The following is a 25,978-nucleotide window of genomic DNA, read 5'->3' on the forward strand; positions in this document are numbered from 1 at the left end:
CGGCTGCCACCAGACTCCTCACCCTCAGTTTTACCGTGAAGCTTTATGGTCGAGAATATTTATATATTTGAAATCTATTTTGGTTTAATATTAATGAAAAATTAAAGTAAACTTGGCCCAGCATCTAATATTAAAAAAAAAAACAAAATCCTAATTATGAAGTCATGCGAAACTACTCAATTAAATATTTAATCGTGCCTAGCAAATGACATAATGCATTTAAAATCATTAAATTAAATTACTATTTTTCTATATTGCATGCATGAAGTTTACGTTTGCGGATTTTGGATCTTACAGAAAGTATGATGAAAGAGAAAATATGATGATTGAGAATAAGAAGAGAGAAAGTGATATAAAAAAAATTGAACAAATATATTAATTGTATTTTCATCCAAAATTTATTTTTCATTCTCATTCCCATACAAACCCAAGGGAGGAGGTGAGTTTCATCAATATCCAAATTTTTTTTATTTCATTCCAAAATTTTAATTCTATTTCTATCAACCAAACATAAGGTTTAGGAATGAATTTATTCCCTTATTTTTAAATCCCTAAATCAAACTCACCTTAAACTTCCAAGATACTATTATAGTAAAAAATGAATTATATTTATCTTAAACATCTTTAATAATATATTTTCAAATTATATGAAGTAAAATAAATCATAAAAATAATTTATAGCCTACAGCTAAGTAATTAGGAATTTCATTTTTTCCCTAAGCTACCAGTACACTAGAATCATATCTAGCTAGTTAATCGTCAAATATTTTTTATCACAAATATTTAATGGGCACTTCTGCATTCCACCTTAAAGTTGCTTTGTAAAAAACTACTTAAAAGGGAAGCAATTTTATCAAAGTTGGATTAAAGTTGCTCGAAGGTAGAGCAGTATAAAACAAATATATTTTCACAAGAAAAAAATTTAAAATATAAAACCAAATTTAACTACTAAATTAACATTTTCACACATATACCTCTTTATATCAATCAATTTCTATTCATATTGAGAATGGTGGCAAATATGAATAACAATGAATAAAAAATTATCTCAAAAAAGAGGTAATAATCCCATATTAAAAAATTAAATCAAATGAATTGATTTATATTGAATCACACCTTCAAAATAATATGAGTATTAGTGTTATTCCACGAGTGTCTCTCTAGCATGTCCCAATTGGGGTGCGTCCTATTTTGCATAAGTCAACTTACTCATGTGTGAGCATAACTTTATTGATCATCTAATCAGATTTATGCCGGCATTAATCAAATTAAATGTAACAATCAGCCATTAATCAGAAATTAATGGTAGCCTGGACTCCGTCAATCTCAGAGATAGTAATTAACAACAAACCTTCTATAAAAAAATGTAACAATCGCATACCTCCGTTCATCCTTAATAAATAAGTCCTTGCCAAACTCTATTTCATTACTGTATTTTATTTCATTTTCTGTATTCGGTTTTAATTCTGGATTTCGCCTAACACTTCCAAAACAGTCAAAGTATTTGGTTAAAAAAAAACCTGGACAGGAGAGATTACATGACAATTAAGACAGGAAATTCTTTGTAAGCATCCACATCCAATTAAGACATTTATTACACTGCCAAGTAGAGCGACGTAACTTGCACAATAAACCGAAAATTCCGGCTGGAATCGGCTGTGCCAATTCGTATCCCCCATTACATCTAATTATTTCCATTACATGCCAAAGCGTTTCTTGCCTCAAATTACAATTACAGCTTTGCATTAACTTTCCTCGAAATACAATTACAGCTTTGCATTAACTTTCTTGCTCGTCTTCTTCCACCTTCCCTTTCAGTGTATATGACAAAGACTGAACTCAAAAGTGTTGCAATATAATCTCTCGGATTCATCTCATTTGAGGCCACAACCACCAGATCACAGAAATGGGCTTCTACTTCAATTCTCACACGCTGGCCTCTTTCTTCCTGCTCTTAGCATTCCCAGCCTTCACTTATGGATGGGGAATTGTCGGCCACCAGATTATTTGCCAGATTACCCAGGATCGTTTAAGTGAGTCAGCAGCTGCAGCGGTTAAGGAACTACTCCCTGCCTACGCAGAGAACGACCTAAGCACCCTTTGCTCATGGGCAGATACAGTCAAGTTTCGATACCATTGGTCGTCGGAACTTCACTACATTGACACCCCTGATGATCTTTGCACTTATAATTACAACAGTTAGTGTTCATGCATGCTTTGATTGTGTTTACTCTAGTCCATACAATATCGTTCTAGTATTAGCAATGATATGTTGTTGGTTATGAACAGGGGATTGCAAAGATGAAGATGGTGTGAAAGGGAGGTGTGTCTCAGGTGCCATCACTAATTATACTAATCAGCTTCTCACCTATGGAAGCTCTGCCGATGAATCACAATGTAATTAATATATCAAAGATAGTTTCTATGTCCTGTGTTATATTGATATCATTTCTACTTAATTCATTTTCTCTTTTTTTTTTACCTGTAATCTAGATAATCTCACTGAAGCACTTCTATTCCTTTCTCACTTAATGGGTGACATCCATCAGGTAGAAGAGACTATTTCTTAATTGCTTTCTTCAGTTATTTGCACCAACTGATGTCGATTTGGAATTGTTTAGCCTCTTCATGTAGGATTTACTTCTGATAGAGGAGGAAATACGATCCCAGTGCATTGGTTTAGAAGGAAATCAGAGCTCCATAAAGTAGGAATTTGGTTTATTTTTTGAAAATCTCTTTCACCATTTTTCACACTAATTTTCATATGCGGATATATGCTGCAATGCAGGTCTGGGATAAAGACATTATTGAGACAGCAGAAGATCGATTTTACGACGATGTTGTGGAGGAATTTGTCGACGCACTCAAACAAAACATCACTGTGAGATAATTTTCCATGAGTTTTTTTTTTAATGTCTTTGTGTTTGTTTTGATTAAAGCTTTTAGTTGAACAACAGGGAGAGTGGTCTGATCAAGTTGTGAAATGGGAGAAATGCAGCAATAACAAGGTCGCTTGTCCTGATGTGTAAGTAGAATTTGCACTCTGTGTTCATTAGAGAATAAAAACAATCCAGTGCACAAAATTCCTTTTGTTTATCAGGTCATGCGACAATAATTTTACCGTTGCACTTAAGCTATGAAATGAAAATGATAGGGGATTGCAATTCTAAGGAAGTAACTTCTTACAAAGTTGGGATAGAAAACCTAACATCGATCTGAAGCCAAGTTTCATCCTTTTTTTTTTAAAAAAAATATCCAAATACATAAAATGCTATAAGATCTTATTTTCATCATCAATACCCTCTATTTGTGCTGTAACATTAAATTGTAATGGGTTTTCACAGATATGCATCTGAAAGCATACAAACTGCATGCAACTGGGCATACAAGGATGTCGAAAACAACACGGTGTTGGAAGGTTAGTGGAAAACATAGAATTAGCTTTTTTTACATGTTTTGCATAAACATAAATTTCTGACGTTTAAAAGGCTAATCTTCATCAAAATGTTCGCCTGCAGACGATTATTTCTTAAGCAGATTGCCCATTGTTAATCTAAGGCTTGCAGAGGGTGGAGTCAGGTTAGCAGGAACGCTGAATCGCATATTTAAGTGACAGTTTCCTTTGATTTGCTTATTATTGATAAAATGGAGAAAGCCAATGAAGCTCGCATGAACTTGATTGGTAGTGCTGGTTGTCTTCTTTTGCTTTCCGAAGGATTTTAAGTTTCAGAAATGAAGTTATGTAGAAATTTCAAGTGTATTCAAAATTGGTTTGCACTGAAGAAATGTTAAAGTAATAATAACCATTGTTCCCGGTTAAAGAAAATGGGCAAAAAAAGAGAGAGAATGTCATCTCATTTCTTACTGTTTCATGTTCATGACTTACAAAAGCCAACGTATAAAAAACACTTTCTTTCAACCTTTTACAAGTTTGCAAATTTGTTAAAAAGCTGGGTTGGGACAGATTCAACTGGAAGAAAATTATCAAGAATTTTATTAAAAATTCTGCATAATTTATTCTCATCAAAATGAAGTTTTTTATTAAAAAAAATAAAATAGTGAAAATAGCCTTAGATATGATGTTGCAGCCAATTCACAAGTTTCTTGGTTGGTTCGAAAAAAATGTATGACTCATATTTAAAAGTATCGAACTGAACTCGAACCTGTTAAATAGTTTTTTTAAATTGAATTCGAACTATTATTTTACACTCTGCCTGATACTATGTAAATCTTAAATTTATCCCTTTTAAACTTTGCAACATCCTAAATTAAACATTTTAGCATTCAAGTGTAAAAAAAAAATGGTATATAACTCGTTGTAAATTGAATAGTATAAATGAGTTTATCATATATTTTTTGATCGAAAAATAATCACAAACTAGGTATTATTAGGAAAAAATAATAACGGTAGGATCTCAACTTCCACAAATTAATAGAATGGAGTAATCTTGGTTAAGGCTATAAATAATCAAGTCGAGCTGAGTTTTAGAATGTTCAAACTTGTTTGATAAGATAATCAAGTCGAATTGAGTCGAGTTTAAAATGAACCAAGCTTTTGAAATGAGTGTTCAAGCTTGACTTAGTTTATTTTTTATGAGCTTGAGCTTATTTGAAACTTGACTTGAGCTTGATTCATTTAGATATATCAAACTTTTAATTCGAGCTTGACTTGAGCTTGGTTCATTTAGATGTTATCAAACTCTCAATTCGAGCTTGGCTTGAACTTGATTCAAGCTTGGCTTGAGCTTAGTTCGAGCTTGGTTTATTTAGATGTTATCAAGCTCTCAATTCAAACTTGTTTGATTGTTTGAAATTTTTAATTGTTTGATTGGTTATTGAGTTTGATAATTTAAATTTATTTATTTATTTTATTATTTATTTAGCATATTGAAAAAAAATTTATTAATCAATATGCTTTGTGAACATTGTTCTCGAACGTTGTTTACGAATGAATGTTAACGAGCTGAACACATATATGTTCAAGCTTATTTGTTTAGCTTAACGAGTTGTTCAAGTTTGTTTGCTTAATTAATCTTATGTATATTGAACGAATATAAATAAATTCTTATCAAATCGAATACTAAATTTGTTTATGAATGTTTGTTCATTTACCGTCCTAATCTTGATGATTGATTTAAGATCGTTGATTTACCTAAATGATGAACTGATAGGTCGCAACGGACATAATAAAAAAAAAAAAATCTGCCGATTTAGTAGTCAATATTTGAACAAGCCTTGCACAGCTGTTGCCAGTGTTGTCTGCGTCGCCATGGCTCTCTACCGTCTCGTGGCCTTGATCAGGAACCCCTCCGATGAAGACTTCCTTGTAGTCCAGCAGCCTCCGCCGCCACTTCTACCGGAAGAGGAGTACCGAGGTTTCGTGGATTCCGAACTCTGGGACTTGCCCTCGGCGCCTCTGAATCCTCTGGAGGGAGATCGGAGGTCGCATACAGTCATCGAGGGCTCCAGTTCTCTCTCGAATGAGCTCGATTTGAGCAAGTTCGATGTCGATTCCTCTCTCGAACAGGTGAATTTTATATCTTTTGTTGATCTAGAGTCACTATCCTCATCCTTTGTGGAAATAATCTTAAAGAACTTTGAATTTGAATTTTGTTTTTTTTGTTTTTGGAAAATTGATGCCCTGTGTGTAGAGCAATTAGTGATTGTTTGGGCTGCAAAGATCCGGTAGGATCTATTGTGGCACCAATGGAGGATTTGCGGTGTGTTGTGTCACGTTTCTATCTTTGTGAAGAACTGCTTCAGAGGCTGAAGTGGAAGAGCACCCATAGAACTCACGTGCATGCCCACAATAAAGTGATCACAAAATGTGTGTAGTTTCATCAAATAAACATTATTATGCTTCTCCACCAAAAGTCACATTTCAAAGTTGTTTGATATAAAATGTCTCCTTGGATCTTAAGCATGGTGTAGCCGAGTTGGTACTCCGGTACCAGAGTTGCTTCAATGTTTATGTTATCTACTGATTCTAATGGGCACTAAATCTATGATGGGCAGTGCGTGTCCTACTACTTGTTAGCTGAAATTCTACATATACTTGAAACATTTGGTGAACAAGGTTTTAATTGTTTGTGAATGAGGTGAAGGCCACTAATAACATATTGCTTCTTGCAATTTGCTAGTCGAGAAACAGCAAGGGGATAGGGAACATGCTTATGCTGATAGCACCTTTGTGGTTAATTATGAAGATCTTGATCTAATCTAGCTATTTTTTTTAGATGAATCTGGTGACGATCAGTTATGTTATTTCTACTTGCTAATCAAACCATGGGAAAGGGTATTTTTTATTCTGATAAATTAGTTAAGAAACTCTTTTATCTTTTCCTTAGCTAAATGCTTTTCAGATGAGTTTGGTGATGATTAGCTATATTCATTTTGCAGATTATGTTAATTGAATTGTCCATTGAGTTATTTTCTGTAGAGGCATTTTTAACTATGCCAATCTTCTGTAGTGATAGTTATCTAATTGACTTCAATGCCAATTTTCAACTATGTCATTCTCCTTTTAGCCTTTTAGGAGAAACAAACTCTTGTATGTTTTTCTGCCATTAATGATTTGTGCGCCTTGCAATATCTTTATATACCTATTTGACATGGAAAAGAAGTTTAGCATGAAAAATTTATACATGTTTCTCACTCTCCATGCAATTAGACATTTCTTTTATGCTGATTATTATGTAGGTATTATCCATAGTGCGTCTGCAGACCGCATTTGATGGAATATGGTCGGTATGGAAATATGTCAAGGAACCTGAATTTGGTCCAGGACCTGTTATCAATACATTGTTTATAGTTGGATTTGTGAAATCGAAGGAAGGAATAATTGCAGGTATTTGCCAATAACAGTGGTATTAACTCTTGGAATTTATCCTTGTGTTGGGTGTTCATATTAGTTATCTGAAATTGCTATGGTGACTTTTAGAATCTACTATGCAATCTGTTTTTTTCACCTCAATGTTTCTTCAAATTTCTCCTACTTCTCCTTGAACCGCAACCATAATTTTTGCAAAACTATTGGACTGTTACCAGAGCTAGACTTGGGCATGCTTCGATGGCTATGCTTATTCAAGAAAGGATTGCCCTACATAATAATTACTTCGTCATACTAACAAAGATACTGATCGATGAAGCTAACAAGTGACCACAAATATTTTTTAGTAAAAGGAGGAAGTTACTGACACCTTGGATTAGAGATTTATGGTTTACAACAGTTAGAAACTGTGTTTATAGAGATTCTTGTTTCCACGAGATTTTTCATGATTTCTCAAAATTTTTGATGAATTAATAAGAGCTGGGTAAAAGATAATGGTGGGAGGGAACTTACTTATCCTTGAAAATGATGGTTTTTTCTTTTCCAAATTGTGTTTTTTTTATGAAGTGGTAGAAAGTAATGAGAAGTAAACATAATCTTTATTGATGCAGGTGATGATATTTCTTGTCTTCTATCTATTAGTTGGCGGTTTGTATTTATTAAGTGATGATATATCTAGTAGTTGGCAGTTTTCTTGTTTTCTATCTACTATTTCTATATATATATAGATATTTAAAAAGTTATATTTGTAACTTAAATATATATAACCACATAAGCTGATGCTTTTCCAGAGTCATGCTGGTGGTTGGCCAAGGAGAGTGCCTTGGGTTTGCTTGAGGAAGTAAAACCAAATGCCATCCGTGTTGGGCCTTATGCATTCACAGTACTTAGTTCTAAATTGGACCATGCTACAAATTTTAGAGCCGTTTGTTCCTTGCATTATCAGGTTATTTTTCTTATGACCCACCTCATCTTCATGATGTCTCAGTTACTTAAAAGTTCAAGAAATTTCTTTATTTTCTTAAATTTTGTCTCTAACATCTGATAACTGACATCCTGAATGTTATCTTCCCTTCCATATTTGCCTTCATTGGATAACCAAGAGCAGAAAATTGTTGCAAAATTCAAATCCTATCATTTTCCATAATTGAGACCTCTTATTGAATATGGCTTTATTGACAATATGACAAAATTGCTATTGTATGATGATGTAGAATAATAATTTGCATTTTTTTTATAAAATACCTCCACCTAAGCTGCTTCTGCACCCACATAAGCTTATGCACTTGAGGGATACCATGAGATTTACTTATGTCCACATAAAGATCCAAGATATTTTTGCAATCCCTAGCTTGTTAAGTCCAAGTTATCGTCAAGTTAATATTGATTAAATTAGATCAGCTTTAAATTTTTCACAAAAGATGAGTCACTCATCCAATGATTAGCTTCTCTATTTAAATATATTAACTTGTACAAAAGATGATAGGATGGTGAGCTAACAAACAATATTCTTTTGCATCAGGAGTACCCTCCAGGTATCATAATTGTCCCAATGAAAAGTCGAACGGCGAAGCCATTTCACACAACAAATCTGGTTGTAGTTGTTGCAAATAATGCATTTCATGAACCAAAAGAATCTAATTTTGTTGCTAATGGAGAAGCTCTTCTTGTAGATCCTGGATGCTCTTCGCAGTTTCATGGTGATGTAAGGAACTTCTGTCTTTTGAGTTGACTTATGAGATTTAGTTATAATTATCAGCATTTAAAGGATTTGATATTTAAGCTTTCAATAATGTACTATTTCAATAAGATATCATGTTGGTACAACATTGAAACCGTCCGGCATAATGGGAAGATTCTTTGTAGCTAACAGTTTAACATTAGCAAATCTGTATTGGCGAATGACTTAGGTTGATCTCCTACTGTCTAGCCATGTAAAGTTGTTTTATAAATTTATTGACAGATGACTGTAGATGCCACTAGGCCGATTTCAAGTTAGCTTTTAGATGGATCCACTGTATTTTAGCTGTTTTTGGCCAAGACAGGAGAAGTCAATTACTAGAGATCCATTGGCATCAATTGGGGCTCCTATCTAGGCCTTTTTCACTGTTTAGTCCTTTGGGCCTGTTTTAAAGTTTTTTCCTACTTTTTGTTTGCTTCATAGGATGGAGATTTAAGTTTTGATCCAGCATCTTGTGTACTTGGTCAATTTAGTTCTTCAAGAGTTCAAACTTTTGTGGTTTTGCACAGAAAGAAGGGTTTAAGGTTGTGAGATGGCTAATGACACTTTTTTTTAATCCTTCTTACTCTTTCTATTTGTTTTTCTCTAATGTGGTTCCATTTAGATTATCTTTCTTTTCTTCTTAATCATAACTATTTTCTTAGATTTGCGCTTTTAATTAACCTCATCAAAAGCACCTTTAGTAGTGTATATTCATCACTCTTTTGGCACTTCCATAGTTCCTTTCTACCAAAGGTATGTATATTGGAGTGAATCTGTTACAACTGAGGGCATCATGCATCATTCCGCTTATTAGAAGCCACCCTGTGACAGTAGAACAAGGTAATAAAAAACCATAATAACAATAAATGATATATGAGCGTTGTGGGCGACGTCCGATGTGTGCGATCTAACATGGCCAAAAATATTTTTTAATCCCTCTCATCTACAGCAACTCTCTTCTCTCTCCTGCATGCAAGGTGGTGTTGGTTTGTAGTGCTGATCTTTAGCATCAGCGCGTTGGAGTTGGTTTCTACAAGCAAACTCCAATGTTGGAGCTGATTTGTACAAACCAATTGTGGTGTTGGTTAAAGACCTGCACCCAGCACGTTGGAGCTGGTGTTTAAAGACCAGCTCCAACAGTGCTGGTACAAATCAGCACCAACAGTTGGTGCTGGTTTGTACTGGTTTGTAGAAACCAGCACCAACAGTTGGTGCTGGTTTGTAGAAATCAGCTTCATGTTGGACCTAGTTTGTAGAAACCAGCTCCAACGTGTCGGTCTTTAAAGACTAGCTCCACCTTGGTGCTAGTTTGTAAAAACCAGTACCACCTTGCATGCAGGAGAGAGAAGAGAGTTGTATGCATTTGAGAGGGATTAAAAAAAATCGATTTTGGCCGAGTCAGATCGCACACGTTAGACGTCACCCACAAGCGCTCACATAAAGGTATGCAGGGTATATATATATTCGTTAAACGAGAGTATGACAAGAATATATACTAGCAAAATGCCAAACAAAAAACAAGTACAAGTAAAACCAAACATGGTGTCCTGCAAGTCAAGGATCTTTGAGTAATTCTATATACTTGTTGAAATCAGTTAGGACTTCAAATTCAACCCTTGCTTGCAAAACTAGAGCTATAGAAATATGGGAAGTAAGCACAAATTGCTAGTCAGTAGAAAATATGTGTAAGAATCTAATCTTCATTAAGAGTTCAAGAAACCATATATGTCGTAATTTACATTACAACTTTGGATTTCCATTTGAGTTCTGTATTTTAATATATAGTTAACTATTTTTTTACTTATCTCCAAATAATAATACCTTATTCCTCTTATTGATCACTATCTTTTATCACAAATTAATCTATTTTTAATTATCGCCTTTTAATCGTCACTAATAAATTCACTAAGAAGTGAATCACTAGAGCAAGTCCTTAGAGTATAAATGATTCATCTAACATAGGGGCTGGGGCCCTTACCAATGATAAATGATATAACACATTGCACAAATAACTATTCAACATAGGTGAACCCTCACTAACACATCTCCATGTCAGACAGTCAACTGTTGTGGTAAAATGGTAAGCTTAGATATTTCACTTTTTGGTATCTATTTATAACAAATGTTGTTTCACTTTAAATCTTTATACAACAATTATTCCACATTGGGTTCACTCATTGATTGGTTTAAGGAACTAACCTAAATCACCTTTTTCAATTAAGGTTTTGCTAATTTTTTTTGCATATTAGTAGATGGTTTATATCATCTAAAAAGTAAAGGAATATCAACATACAAATCAACATGGTAGATATGTATCAAATGAGGAGTAATTAGAGTATCAATTATCTTTTGCAAACAACCTTTTTCCATATTAATCCCTACATGATCACCCACATGTACATAATAAGAAAAAAAATCAGTTTCTTTTAAAGCCCATTTTACTAGTTTAATATCATTTTAATTCTCTTTTCAGAATCCGCAACATATGCATAATATTTTTATTACACATTTAATCCATGTATAGGAACATGTAATGAGTCAAAGGATAGATTTACCCACTTCAAATATACACAAAGTATGAATCTGAAACTCTACCTAGTCAATGTGCTCCCTCGGATGCGTATCTACAAAAATAAGTATATGAACAACTTAGAAAGACTTGAAATAAATTAAATTAAATAATAACACAAAATCTAAGAATTAATTAGAATGCAAGGTTGATGGATCCAATCTTGACCTAACTACCTCAATATAATCCAAGTTACAAAACTTAACTTCCTCTACAAACACCTAACTATTAATTCCCTATTCTATACCAAATACACCAACATAAATAAAAAAAACCAACTTAAAAATATAATAAACCTAAGTATTTACTTCACTAATTTCTTTGGACAACTAAACAATATAGGTGTTCTAGTGATATGGAATACTTGAGCTAATCAGACCTAAATAGATCACGATTAGTCGAAAATATGTGATCATTCAACAACACCGCTAGAAAAAACTCACAGAATTCTTACCTTCAACTTGCTCAAAATCGAAGTATTGGGGCGAGGCTCCATCGTGGTGACGCCTCAGACACAAGACAGTAAGTGGTAGCAATGACTTCACCTGAAGGCATAGTGACTGACACAAAGGTGCGTGCACATACAACAATAAAGGAGGGAGAAAGAGAGCAAGCAGGAGACAGAAGAAGATAGGGAAACAAACGGTGGGTGCATAGTTGGTGGCCTAGTGATAGGTGTCGATCATAGGGAACAAGGAAAGAGGAAAAAAAGAGAGGGAAAAGAAGGGAGAGATGATAGATGGTAGCATTGAACTTTGGACGGTGACATGCAAAAGTGAAACAAAGGGAGATGAGAGCAGAGAGTGAGAGAAAGGGAGAAAAAAGAGAGGGGTTTGTGAAAGAGAGGAGGTGACTGATGACAGGTAGTTGGGATCGACAGCGACATGGGCTCATGACAAGGGAGGGTGCGGCGATGGAGCATGAAGAGGGAGAGACAATTGGGTGAGTAGCAAATGCATGGAGAGAACCATGTGGGAAAAGAGATAGGAGAGACGATATATAATGCTCCATTGCTAAAAAATTCCACTAACTCAACCCAATGTGACCAAACTGATCTATCCTAAATATAATATTGTTTAACTCTAAACTGATCAAAAGGAATCTAAATTGATCTCAATCATTGTGTCTATGCGATGGGTTCCATGCAAACCCAACTTCAACTCGACACCCAAAATCTAATTTGTTGATTTGATTCAACTAATTTTGTCATCTAAAATTTTTAATAAATAATTTAAGAAAATTTAAATGCAATAAAACTCGATACCTAACACGATCAACTTGCAATGCAATGCGGCGAATGGTTGAATACACATTATAATTTGACAATTCAGTATAAGACTACACATATGTCTAGAGTAACTCAAGGCTTTTAGTGTGCCACGTTTAGATGCAAAATAACTGCACCACTAGTTTCTGAGACAATATTATTTGTGTTATTTGTCACTGCAAAAGGCATTTGACATACGATTATTCATTGAACATGTTTCTGGTAGAATTTTGTTTTGTAGGATCTACAAATGCTATACTTCTTCCTTAACAGCCTAAGTAGTCGCTCTATTTATTATTCAATTTTAACCTTTTTTTTCTCATCAGCTCGCAGATCTTGTAGCTGTGTTACCAAGAAAGTTACTAGTGTTTGTTACTCATCATCACTATGATCATATTGATGGTAGGTTTTATACATGTAATTGATTGAAATTATATGTGGCAATAAAATGAGTTGATACTAGTCAATATTTCATGTATTAGCAAAGTGCTAGAATGCACCACCAAACCCTTGCCAATATAATGACCTATAAACAGATGAATTTTGGCTTATAGTGGAACAAGGGTGTTTTAACCATAATGACATTGAAGAATGAATCATACACATGCTGTCGCCAATACGCCATCATGCACAATCAGTTCCCCCTCCACCATTAGGGAATTAGACTATTTATTCCATGGCATTTTCATCAATAATGAACTCTTGATCAGGTCCATATTCGATTAGATTCACCCTTTACTATTTATGTATTTGTAGATTATGAAATCCTCATATATATATAATTTTTTATCAGAAGTTAGTCATGAAAAACTCCCGATAGAAGGCTTCATTTGTCCTTGCAGGAAATCTTTAGCTTGATCTAAGTCTAAAGCTGTACCCTATATCAAACTATGATTATTACAATTATGTTCAAGATATGGCATTCAACTTCCCCAAAGCTCTTGTCATGTCTTTTGTTGTCTTATATTTCTTGTTCAAAATTCAAAAACATAAATGAATGTAGCAATTTCTGTTGTAGATGAGTTGATATCTAGGCAATACTTTGCCAACAAGTGACAGATTATTCTATGTTTAATTCTTATATTGCTTCCAGGCCTCACAGTTATCCAGAAATGCAATCCTGATGCAGTTCTGTTGGCACATGAAAACACTAGTCATCGCATAGGAAGAGGTGAGTACTTATTCGAACTTACATTTTCAATCCTCAAGCATCCTGTGGTACATGAATATTCCAACTGAGTTATCTATTGGTAATTATAGTTTGCACTTTGCATTACTGCTAGTCACTGGTTAAGATAGGCAGTGGCAAACTAATTTATAACATAAAGTTTGAGAGTTTAAATAAAAGGGAATGTTTTTTCATTTGTGTGTTTTTACATTGCAAACCATAGCGGCAAACTCGGTTGATCTCAATACAGAGCAGCCAAGTTGGATCGGTTCAGATTAGTCAAGTTAAATTGGCTCAGCATTAGCTGATCAAATTGTGAATGATTTCTCAGACACCATGCCTAAAATGTTGAAATATTTAGTAATCAACTTTTAAATTGATTGCATTTCATGCTAAATCTGTCTAAATCACTTGAAAATTAGAAGAAATCAGCTAAATTGAGCAAATTTGCATGATTTGGTTGATTTCTTCAATGCCACTCAGGAATCCTTTTGGATGCTTGTAGGTGTGGGCAGATGTTAAGATTGGATCGGTGGAGGTAATAAAGGAAGAAAATAGATACAAGTCTAGAGAAATCCTAACTTTGAGAAGAAGAAACACAAGGAGAGACTTTGGTGTCAATGAGGAGTGACATGGTGGCTGTGGTGTATGTAAAGTGAGATAGAAAGGCCAAAGGTATGTGGTCATGGGTGAGGAGAAAAGGTTTGCTTTCTTCTGTGCACTGGATTGTGGCCAAGAGTGGGAGAACTCTAGGAGTTTTGGGACAGGACCGAAGAGAAGGTGATGCTGCGTGTGGAAACTCTCTAGGTGAGGTCACAAGAAGTGAGCTTATTATTTAAACTAATTATTATGTTTAATTAATAGTAATTAATTAATTGTTAATATTAGTTTAGGGTTAATGTTAGTAAACCTTTAATTAACTTCATTAAAATTTATTTTATTAATAACTTACCTAAGTTATTAAATATAAATTAGTTACAGTAACTATAATTAGTATAATTTAAATTAATTTATTTAGTGTAATCTAATTCATTTTAGATAAGTTTTATTAAATAAATTAAATCATAGGTTAAATTAATTTAATTAAATCGATGGTAATTTAAATTGATTAAATTAGATTTTAAATCAATTAATTAATTGGAATTTTAATCATAGATTAAATTGATTAAACTAAATCAGATCTTTTTTTAATTAATCTAATTGCAATTAAATAAGTTTTTTTTTTGAATTAGATAACTAAATAAAATTAATACACCAATTAAAATCGTTTTTCTTTAATCAGAATTAGATCAATTTAAATTGATTTTAAATTTTATTTAATAAAATAGATTTTAATTTAAATTTAATAAATTGATAACTGATGAATTAAATCAGATTTTAAATTGGAATTGTATTAACTCAGACTTTGAATAGATTAAATTAATCCAATTCTTAATAATGCTCTATTTTTTTTTTTAATTTGTAATGTTCATATTTAATCAAACGAAAGACATAATTTTTTAGGTTTTGTTTAATATCTTTCGTTGTATTATTCATTAAATATTTACTTTTATGATTTTATTATTGATTCTGATCCTAGTGATCCATTTGATCTAATATGGTCATGCCTATGATTTTGAAATTTACAATATTCAAAATGATACTGCCAACCATGTTGCAAGCAAAAAAAAGAACCACAAGTTTTCTTTTATTGTCATCCAACTATAATTAATCCCAATAGTTGGGAGAACATGGCTGCCACATCAATGAATGACACTAGGAGACGCATTCATAATTTCTTGAGACTTTTGTTCTTTCCTTTCTGATTAAGAGTGAGCTTATTTTATATAATGTATATATATAATTCACTGGAAAGTGTGACAGATGAATGGCATCTTCATCGAACTTTACTATCTGGCGGGGAGAAGATAAAAGTTTGTGATCATCAATTGGAAGCAATTTTTGCACCGGTATTAACTTTTACCATTTAAAGTATCCTTTTGTATTCTGTATCCAAATCTATATTTCTCTTACCTGTATAGCCATAAGAACATTTATATATAGCAGGTCTCTAAGTTCCTAATTTACTGCAATCTATATTTCTCTTACTTGTATAGCCAATAGAACATTTATATATAGCAGCTCTCTAAGTTCCTAATTTCCTGCAATCTATATTTCTCTTACTTGTATAACCAATAGAACATTTATACATAGCAGGTCTCTAAGTTCCTAATTTACTGCCGACTAAGTTCCTAATTTATATATAGCGGGTGGAACAAAATGTTTCGCTTGTATTGGGAGGTACGATTCAAGATTTTAAATATTGCTCCTGACCAAGGTTTAAAATTTAGATCCGTGTTATAGTTTTGATTTTGAACTGGTACCGATACAGTTTCGGTACTTTTTTTTAAAAAAAATTTAAATAAAAGTGTATATTAATTAAAATTAATTTTATTAATATTTAATTATTAAATTTACTCACAGTTGATATGATATTTTGAGGTATTGAGTTCATATTTTCTCATAAGATAATACCTATTAAATTATTTGTAAAGATTATTTTAAAAATTAATAATTTGAAAAATTCAAAACTAAAATTTAAATTATAAAATTATTCAAAAGGCTCAAAGAGAATTATAAAATTATTTGAAGGTCTTAAATTATTTTTTGAATGTATTTTTAAATTTTTAATTTGTAAAAATTATTGAAATGTATAAGCATTATATTTTGGAAAATTTTTACATTATTTTAAATTCACATTCAATTTTCAACATATATTAAAAAAATTTAATTGTTTTATAAAATATTTTATTATTTTTAAAATTATTTAAAAATTAAATAATTCTTAATATTTTATAACTATTAATAATATATTATGTTGATAACTATTATATATAATTAATAATTATATAATAATTAACAGTTTATTAAATATTTATAATAAAAATACCTATTTTAAAAATAAAAAATTAACTTAAAAAAAATGGTAAATGCACAAGTGTTGCGACCCCGTGGGGTCGCGGTGTTAGTGGGTAATTGGACCGGTACCGTGCCAGAATGGTAAATACTGTCCATTTCGGGTGGCATGGGTCAACACTTTAAATTTTGTTCCTGACTATCTTTTTCTTTCACAATACATTTTACATCCACGAGGAATGATGTTCACCGAAACTTTGATCTTATATATGACTGCCCTGCCCCGTGTGAAATTTTTTTAGTTGCTCAGTTGTTTAAATGCCCTGGGCTTGTTTTTGTCTATATACCTGCATTCAGTGAGTGAAGTTTATTTCCCTGCACTTTCCAGAAATTGTTCATCTAGTGCCTTTTCAGCTTAACACCTTAGCACAAGTGTAGGTGGTGAGGTTGTCATCTGCATTGCTACAATGAACAGAAATAGGAAGCCTATTGACAAGGATTTGTAGTTTTTATGTGCAACAGGCTGAATTCTATGAGTTGGAAAACCAAGAGAGTTCACAAGAACACCTTTGAACAATCATGTCTCACTTGTGGTCTTGTACATGTAATTTATTTTGGGACTTCTCTTTTCTTCAGCTGGATGCTCAATCAATTCAATAACAAATAAAAAATATTGTAACAATGCATGTTAAATATCACATTTTATCATTTACTTACCGAGGCTGTGTTTATTATTTTAGGGTCATACAGATGGTCATCTTGCTTTACGTCATGCTTCCACAAATTCACTCATTGTTGGGGACCATTGTGTAGGGTAAGAATTCAAATATTAAAAGAAAGATAAATATCATGGTGTAGCTCTATCACCAGAGAAGGAGGATTATGGAAATTATGATTCATGACAACAATTGGCTGAATGACATGAAGAGATTAATATATACTACATTTCTTGCACTTTCTAACAATTAGAATCACTTGAAAACAAGATGGGCAAAGAAATCATTTAGGATATGTTATTTCTTTCTTAAAATTGTAAGCCTGATTTACTACGTCCATGAGTTTTCAGTTCTAAGCTTATCTAAAAAATCTTGTGGGCAACTTTTGGTGATTGTGAAGTACCATTGTTTGCCTAGTCATTTCTGTTGTGTTGTTCTTCTATGAAAATTCAGATCTTGGGACTTTGATTTAATTAGCTATTTGTGGGAGATGCCTTTAGCTGTAGAAAGCTTGTTGAACTATTTGGAGGCAATGTTTTAAGATCATACAAAACTTGTATAACAAGTCTCATTGGTTGTGTTGTTTGGCTACCTACTACCTATCATCTGTTGCCATTGACTGCATACATATGGCTTTAGAGATCATTTACAGAATTCTGGTCTTATGTGAAGAATTTGAGATTCAAAACATTACAGAGTAATTGCTTTGAGAGAGCGACTTGAGTTTCTGAGATTTGAATATCTGAAAAGTACTTTTGTGAGATTTCCTAGCTTTTTTTTTTCACTTGCTTGTTTGCAGCATGATACTAGGATTAATTACATTGGGCCCTATACCATAATGTAATATCATTTTAAACATAAATTCACATAATACCTGCTTAGCTGGAGGAGATACCCATCTTGCAAACAGATGTGATTTATTCATCAATATTTTTTTATATTCTTGTTTCTTGTCAGGCAGGGGAGTGCTTTTCTGGATGTTAGAACTGGTGGAAATATGAAGGTACTTTCTTTTGTTGTGACATGACTATTGGAGTCTATGGGAAATTTTTGGGGATTTAATTCCCTATTCAGCCCCCTTTATGTGTATTTTTTTATATTTATTATCATAACCTTACATTTTAGTCTTTAAAATATACGGAGCTTATAATTGGATCTTAACACTCCCCTCCCCTTAAACTTGGTTTAGAGATATTATGAATAATATAAATTAGGAATTTTATTCTCAAAATGTTTCTAGACTTTGTAAAAGTTTTATTTTGCTATATCTTTTTATTTAGCATAATTAGTTAATTAATGTAGTTTTTGATTTGGCAAATACCTGTGTTAGAAAGAATATATAAATTACCTAGTCTTATATTTACCTAGACTATTTATTTATTTTTAGATTAGTTAATGATTGATGTATACCATCATACAAGCAACCATTTCTAGTACCTTGCCATGTTTAGGATTAGATTTGCACTGACCCCAAAATGCTTGAGCCAAGTTAATAGTAGCTAACCATTCTAAACCTTACAGCTCCTACGTTAGCCTGCATCTCACTACGCGGGACTAAATGGAGGTTATGAACAATTAATCATATTCCAAAAAAATGAAAATTTATTTAAAGTAGTTTCAAATAAAAATTATATGCACAAATCAACTAGTATGGAAGAAAATGCATAGAAAGCAAAATGGCAAAATCAACTATGAGCAACTCTAACGTTATGATTCGACACTATGAGTAATCACCTCTAGTAAATTTAGAGGTTTAGAGATGACAGACAGAATGTTCTCTAAGAAGTAGTTGGTAGGATAATACAGCTAGCCTATTTCCAGTATAACATTCATTTTATTTATTCAATCAACATTTAAGCATGTTATGAATTATCATGTCATTTTTTTAGCATCTAAAACATGCTATGTATCAAGTTATTAATTTCACTTAGCATTTTAGACATGGTTTAGGTTGTAGCATGAGCCAACAGTAAAGAAGTAGAAATGATAAACCACTTAGTATTATAACATGCAGCAAGAAAGCAGTTTGCCTGGGATGAGTTGGTGGAGGCGCTGGGGCGAGTGAATCGCCTTTTTGCCACCATACAGCAAGAAAGCAATAATATTAGCAACAATCATAACTATGCATCACTATAAAATTTAAGCAAGCAATAAGCATAAGTAAATATGCATGCCATGTACAAAGGAGACAATTTATGAGTCATTGTTTAAGAAGTGACACGAGCAATTTAAGAATACAAGAAGTCAAAGGGTTTTCCCTCCACTTGTGGTTTCGTAGTCAGCTTTTGCTACCCAAACCTTTAGCTCATTAACACCATACACTACATGGGTTTACACTAGCAAAGGTGCACTCACTGCATGAAAGGTAATAAGAAAACATGTACACTTTGTCATGTCCATAAAGCTTAAGCGGGTCTCATTAGTCATGCATTTTTCAACTCTATTTCAAATGGTTCTCACATACTGTCAAGAAGGCATCAAAAAGTTAGTTAATGAATTTGACATTTTGAATCAAGTGAAGCTCTAGAGAAATCAAGTAGAATAAAGCTTCATTTACAGGGTTGAAAAGTGTAGAATTAGCCTCCACAATCACAAGGCTTGCTGGTTGAATTTGGTGAGCATGGGGCCTAAGATGCTCAAGCAGGAGAATGTTGCTAGCATCGGCTAATAACCTATAACAAGGTTAGGGATTAGGAGTAGATTAGCATGAATATGGAGGAATTGTCACTAGTCTTGCATGGATACAAGTGAACAGACACATGCAAGTTCTCTCTGAACACATACAAAGGTTGGCTCTAGGTTGATGACAAGAATCCTTACATGAAGGAGCTTGCTTGGAGGAGGTTTGGCTTTGCTCATTGATAGGTGTTAATGTGCTTGCATGGAGGAGTTTAGCATCATTGCATGTTGTTGACAGATGCCGATGTCGATGAGGGTAGGCAGGAGAAGTTTGTGTGGGAAGACTAGACATAGGATGGTCACTAGAGGAATTGCTGATAGTTTCTGCATGTGAAGTGAGCTTGTGTGTTTGCAGATGGCATCGACTGTGGTCATAAATGAATGTGGGAGAGGAATTAGTGTCGTCTTTGATACCATGGAGGAGTCATGTATCACACAAGAATACAAGATTAATAAAGAGGAGTTTTTTTTATTATTCAAAAGATGATAAATATATTGGAAACCACCTTTATTATAAAATGCCCCTAAATAAATGAGAATCAAATAATTCAAATCTTTAAAAAATGTAATTATCCAGTCAAACTCCTACATCAAAACATACCAAACTTCTGACACCCAAAATAGAAATACCAACTTGCCAATTACAATTGAAATTTGAAATTCAACTCCTTTTCTATAGTTGTTACACCCATAAGTAGATTCAATATTGTACTTTGCACCTTTGAATATATGGTATTTGCAATTGGGTTCCTAATAATAATGAACTCTGATGAAGATTGCCTTGTTAATTTCTCGAAATCTCTCACCATGATGGGAGCTAGAGTTTCTTACTATATTGAATTTGCCTATTTACATATGATGTGGCTTTTCCCCCCCAAAACTTGCCCCATCTTATGACCCTTACAACCCTAGTTAGTTAAATTTTAGGTATCAGAATATTTTGTGGTTTATCTGTCATATATTCTCAATCACTTTAATTTGGAAATTCCTTCACTTGGTAGTTTGACTTATTCATTATCCAAGAAGAGCACATTTGATGTGTTCTAAAAGTTTTGGATGCACAGGATTATTTCCAGACGACATACAAGTTCTTGGAGCTCTCACCACACGTCTTAATTCCAATGCATGGTAGAATCAACCTTTGGCCAAAACAGATGCTTTGTGGCTACCTGAAGTATGTCACTATATACTGTATTATTTTAATATTTTGGAAATCTTTCTGTGCCTAATTTAACAATCTATTGAATAGCCAAAAGTGTTTCTATTAAATAATGACTGAAATGCTACCTGTCCTTTACCTTCTACAGGAAATTTTCTTTGAGAAAAACCACGTTTCTCATTGAGTTTTACTTGTGCAAATTAGATACTTTTTGGAATGAGTATTATTTTTTGAGCCAACTATCTTGTCAACAAAAGCCAATTTTTTGTGTACAATGGAGCTTTGTTTAAATTTGTAGCATATTTGTTTCTGTTGAAATTAACTCAGAATAAGATTGTATATCTGAAAAGTTGTGCTGTAACTAAAGAATACGAGGACAAATGGCTGTAGTCAACTTTTGGTTGTCATCTATGAGGATTATATTTCATGATTGATTTCTTGAAAGGTCATCATATTACTTATAATGTCTTAATTTTTAAAATCATTTTCCCTAGAGTTTTCTTGGTCTCCTTTCACTTCCCACACCAACTCTAATTTGTCCAAATGGTCTTAAATATGTTTATACCATCTTAACCAATGTCCTTCCATTTTATTATATTTGAATCCACACCTAATTGCTTTTGGCTTTATTTATTTTATTTTTAGCATCCTCTTTTTTTACACTTCTTTTATGTGTTGTTTCTTAATTGCCTATAACTCATATGGTATGATTAGTCATACCTTTGTGGTATAAATTTTTTCCTTTAGGGTAAGAAATATATGACAATCACATAAACCTTCAATAACTCTTCTCCATTTCAACAATCTAGTCTTGATTCTATTAATAATGTCTTAAAAAGATCCAAGATTTCTGAAGCTCATGCATAAAATTTCTGAGCATCCCTCTTAAATATTTGCACCTTTCTTATTGCTAAAACAGTTGAAGAATGACTGTTTATATCTTATAAGACTAGATGAGTTTTCTATCAACTACCATTGACTTTGTATTGATGTCATTGTTGAGTTTTGTGTTTTTAATTCAAAGTATTTTTCTTGTTTTTAGTTGTTATGGTAATGCATATGTGAATGCATTTAGTCCCACATTGCTAAGCTAAGAAGGTTGGAAGACCTTATATATGGATCCCTTCCATCCTTGCTTAGCAAAGTTAAGGGGACCTACACGCATGCGCGGGCCGAGCCCAAATCAGGTGGTTTCGGGGGGTTCGAGCCGGAAATCCATAAACCGGGCGCGACGCATGCGATCATCTCGCATAAGAGGGGTGCAAATCCCCAGCTCGTGGACCTCACGCTTGCAAGCGGCCTAGTTTGTTTTTGTCAGTCTTTGGTTTGGTTTGGTTCTGTCCCCCGCGCGTGAGGAAGCGAACCGACGCACCTGGCAAAGCAGTGCTTACTGCTTCGTGCTTCGAAGTGACTAAATGCTGCACCTCTGTTCCTTCTTCCCTCTCTGTGTGCGTAAATTTCTCGACAACAGTCATTCTAGTCAATAATTTCGTATTTGGACCGGGGTCACACCATGATCAAAAGCAGATCGAGCTATACATCAATGTATTTTCCCAAATCTATCATTTATCTTGCAGATTTCGCTAAAACCATGAGGATTAATTTATTTTGTGTGCACAACTGTCTGAATGCTCAGATCTTTTTTGAGGTAGTCATTAGAAGATTATCATGATTTTTTTTTTTCCTTTTTTACTTACTTTTGTGTTTGAAAAAATAGTGAGCTCTCAAAAATATGGAACATGCCTTAGCTTAAAAAGGAAGATGATGATCATAGCTTGTATATGTAGGCATCGCAGAGCCCGGGAATTATCCATTTTGGAGGCTATTGAGAGTGGTGCAGAAACATTATATGATATATTGTCAAGAAGTTATGCTGATGTGGACATCAAGCTCTGGATTCCTGCTGCATCAAATGTTAGGCTTCATGTGGACCATCTTGCCTATCAAGAGAGGCTTCCAAAGGTAATTCTTTCGCATTTTTCCATTTCCCTTTAGACGATGGCATTAATTAGCATTTGGGCTTTGTGGGTGGATGTGAGGGGAAGGAATTCAAATGCAATGTCAATTGACATGGATTTCCTATAAGCCGGTCACATTATTTGCCTTCTTTTTTTATAAACAATTTGTGCTATCTCCAGGTAAATACCCTTGAATCATGACTCATGGCTTACACAGTTCTTGCAGCTTTATTCTTTACTATAATATGACATGTTGCATCCGTTTTGTATAGTTGTTACATTTGGAAGCATATATTTTACTTGGTTGAAAATTATAGCTTTTGTGTTATTTCAATCTATCCTTCTGGTGCATTCAGAGCTTTTCCATAGAAGTCTTCAACCGCAGTCACGAGGCATTCCTGGCTGAAATGGGTGTTGCAAGTAACATGTGAAAAATGAAACTAGTGTTTTTATTAATAGGCGTTGTTGAACTTGTTAAATGTAATAATACCTAGATGGATTTTGTGTGTGGGTATGACACAGGGTTTAAAGTTTCATTGTATTAGTTGGCTTGGGCAAAATATTTCTACCTATGGATTGGCATATGGAACAACTGCTCAGCACAAATAAGTTGCATTTGGAACAACATTATGCACAAAAAAAAAACCTGAACGGCACAGTGGACACAATGAGATTGGAGAGTACACAAATAAGCTCCTCTTATTCCTTCATCCTCTCTTCTGATGTCCAACACACCTTGGGTGCTGCACTTGATATGCATGGCACCATCTCGAGTTGGTTGGAGATTGAAATCTTAGCTCACTCAATACTTTAAATCTTAGTACTTAGCATATTTGTAGTGTATATCAGTGGGCGAGTATAAAATGTTCAAGAAATGTAATTAAACCTAGGTGGGACTGTTTGGAAGCTAAACCATTGAACTTCCTTTTCATATTGAAAAAAAAATCCAAGCTGTATTTTATATAATTTCCAATAAAACTCTAGCATCATGTGTTCTGGGGTTTTGTTTTTCTTCGAGGAGCTTAAATGGAAAAATACTAAAAAAACAGGAGAAATTTAAGTGAAGATGGATCTTTGTTTTGTAAGGTTTTACTTTATTATACGCAGGAAATAAACGTTACTATATTCAGTGAAGCCATCCAGCAGTAGCTTTCTCACTGTTATTTCGTGGATTATGCAGAATTTCTCGATGCATAAATTCCGTGCCTCCTGTCGTCTTCATTTTGCTTCTCGATGGCTGTGGACATATTTAAGGAGAGGAGGTATCATTGGAGCTATCGCTGTTGTTGGAGTCTCAAGTTTAGCCTTTCTTTTCGCACTTAAATTATCATAATTTACTCTGATGTATGGAACATGAACCGGTAATCTTGCTACAATGGAGTTGATTATTTCGGGATAGATATTGTTATAATGATAATCTTGTTACAATGGAGTTATCTTGTTACAATGGAGTTGACTATTTCGGGATAGATATTATTATAATGGGTAATAAATGGATTCTCAGTGAGGAAAATATCTTTCCCGTAGTGGCTAACTGTAATTTGTTGATTTAGCTCCTTACAGATGAGCATGTTTGTAAATAGGAGGATTCAGGGTCAAATCTGCATAGGCAATTGTTTCACTGGTTTAACTGATAACTAGAAAAATAATATTATAAATATAATATATATTTTCATACGTATAGAGTATTTTACATTTTATGAATATGTTAAAGTCAATGGTTGATATTTTAATATTTATAACGAGGACAATAGGTTTAAATAAATATATAATTCCTTTAAGCTTTTTAAAGTTCTATCCTTCGAGATCGAAGAGGAGATAAGACAAAAGAGATAAAAAAAAAGGAACACTCTCACAAGGAGCGAACGTTTTTTTTTTAATAAAAATAAAAGAGCATCCTTTTAATTGGAATCATAAAAACAAAAACCCGCTCATTTTTTTATTTATTATTAAAATAACATTTCATTTTATCTTGATCTATTTTTATTTTTTTAGAATAGCTCAGTTATATTAGTTATAATTTCATAATAGTTATAATTTTATAGTTATTGATTCTGTCCGAATGCTGAATCAACGGACGCTGGGCACGTGGCGCTCCCCGGCTGCTGACGTGGATCTTCGACTGGTTGCACGAACCTCCGGCGAACCTGCACAGAAGTCGGGCCGGGAAGGGGTTCCCGGCGGCGACCCTCCGACGCTCAAGTCAGGCAAGCAAGCAGCAAAAAAGAGTGGCTCCAAAGGTGTTGAACCGTACCTCCGGCGAAGTATGAGGTTCTTTATATAGAGTGGTGAGAGAGCTCCTGCACGTCCACCGAGGCGCATACATGTCTGCAGCCCATACCTCGGTATGTGTCTGTCAGAAAGCTTACCTGACGCCATACTGCTACAGTCCAAGTATGTCCTCGATGGGACAACAGAACACCTCGTTGTCAAACTTGGAGTATGGCCTAGCCATAGGACTTGACCGCTGTCATAAGATGTTCTTGTCCTTCTCTACCGACCACAGGCCGGGGCGTCCGGCAGGCCGGCTGGACGGGGAGTCCGTCCGGCCAGCCCTCATCTTACGCGCCGGACGACACTCACATCCCGTCCGGCCTGCCGTTGGTATCGATATGCTGGGGATATTTTCGGTAGGGTACTATGTAGGGATTGTTAGCAGTATGTCACCTTCTCTTAGGCCCTCCGCTCGGCTACTTGTTACTATTCCATTGAGCGTCGGAATCCCGACTTCTGTCGGGGCGCCTTTTGCCTTCGGCTATTCACCGGTCGGCCGGTCGGGGCCGGTCGGGAGGTCGGCCCCTCCTTCTCCGGTCGGCCCCTTGGCCTTTTTGTTGGTGCAACCTTAGGTCAAGGTTGACTTGATTGACCCGACTCGAGTTGACCTGACTCGAGGTGTATTTTGATGTTTGACGAGAATAGAAAAGTTGTATCTTGATGTTTGACAAGAATACAAACTTGGGAGATTGTGGGTGCAACCTTTGGTCAAGGTTGACCTGGTTGACCCAACTTGAGTTG

The 25,978-nt window shown here is 34.1% G+C and overlaps 2 protein-coding genes across 3 annotated transcripts; both read left to right on the forward strand.

The window, feature by feature from the left end:
- Nucleotides 1-1,805: 1,805 nt before the first annotated feature.
- On the forward strand, nucleotides 1,806-3,613 carry LOC122043672 (endonuclease 2-like). Its single transcript, XM_042604276.1, has 8 exons — nucleotides 1,806-2,198; nucleotides 2,290-2,397; nucleotides 2,494-2,549; nucleotides 2,622-2,705; nucleotides 2,789-2,881; nucleotides 2,958-3,025; nucleotides 3,345-3,418; nucleotides 3,519-3,613. The coding sequence occupies exons 1-8, from the start codon at nucleotides 1,907-1,909 to the stop codon at nucleotides 3,611-3,613; spliced, it is 870 nt and encodes a 289-aa protein (XP_042460210.1). The 5' UTR covers nucleotides 1,806-1,906.
- Nucleotides 3,614-5,204: 1,591 nt separating this feature from the next.
- Nucleotides 5,205-24,432, forward strand: LOC121986146. 2 transcript variants are annotated; one of them, XM_042539972.1, is made up of 12 exons: nucleotides 5,205-5,527; nucleotides 6,700-6,847; nucleotides 7,621-7,775; nucleotides 8,352-8,534; nucleotides 12,715-12,790; nucleotides 13,482-13,559; nucleotides 15,420-15,505; nucleotides 17,192-17,265; nucleotides 18,125-18,170; nucleotides 20,911-21,020; nucleotides 22,793-22,967; nucleotides 24,144-24,432. In XM_042539972.1, the coding sequence occupies exons 1-12, from the start codon at nucleotides 5,270-5,272 to the stop codon at nucleotides 24,294-24,296; spliced, it is 1,542 nt and encodes a 513-aa protein (XP_042395906.1). In that variant the 5' UTR covers nucleotides 5,205-5,269; the 3' UTR covers nucleotides 24,297-24,432. The 2 variants fall into 2 exon arrangements, with proteins under 2 accessions (XP_042395906.1, XP_042395912.1); XM_042539978.1 differs by lacking the exon at nucleotides 24,144-24,432 and adding an exon at nucleotides 23,320-23,535.
- Nucleotides 24,433-25,978: the final 1,546 nt, after the last annotated feature.

This window comes from Zingiber officinale, chromosome 1B, assembly GCF_018446385.1.
Source record: "Zingiber officinale cultivar Zhangliang chromosome 1B, Zo_v1.1, whole genome shotgun sequence".
In the NCBI taxonomy this organism is placed as follows: domain Eukaryota; kingdom Viridiplantae; phylum Streptophyta; class Magnoliopsida; order Zingiberales; family Zingiberaceae; genus Zingiber; species Zingiber officinale.

Excerpts from the sequence above, each read along its gene's own strand:
- LOC122043672 (XM_042604276.1), top strand. The coding sequence starts at position 1,907 with ATGGGCTTCTACTTCAATTCTCACACGCTGGCCTCTTTCTTCCTGCTC. Across the intron at positions 2,398-2,493 it reads CTCTGCCGATGAATCACAAT|ATAATCTCACTGAAGCACTT; the intron begins GTAATTAATATA and ends CCTGTAATCTAG. Across the intron at positions 2,882-2,957 it reads CACTCAAACAAAACATCACT|GGAGAGTGGTCTGATCAAGT; the intron begins GTGAGATAATTT and ends GTTGAACAACAG.
- LOC121986146 (XM_042539972.1), top strand. The coding sequence starts at position 5,270 with ATGGCTCTCTACCGTCTCGTGGCCTTGATCAGGAACCCCTCCGATGAA. Across the intron at positions 17,266-18,124 it reads GTTGGGGACCATTGTGTAGG|GCAGGGGAGTGCTTTTCTGG; the intron begins GTAAGAATTCAA and ends GTTTCTTGTCAG. Across the intron at positions 22,968-24,143 it reads ATCAAGAGAGGCTTCCAAAG|AATTTCTCGATGCATAAATT; the intron begins GTAATTCTTTCG and ends TGGATTATGCAG.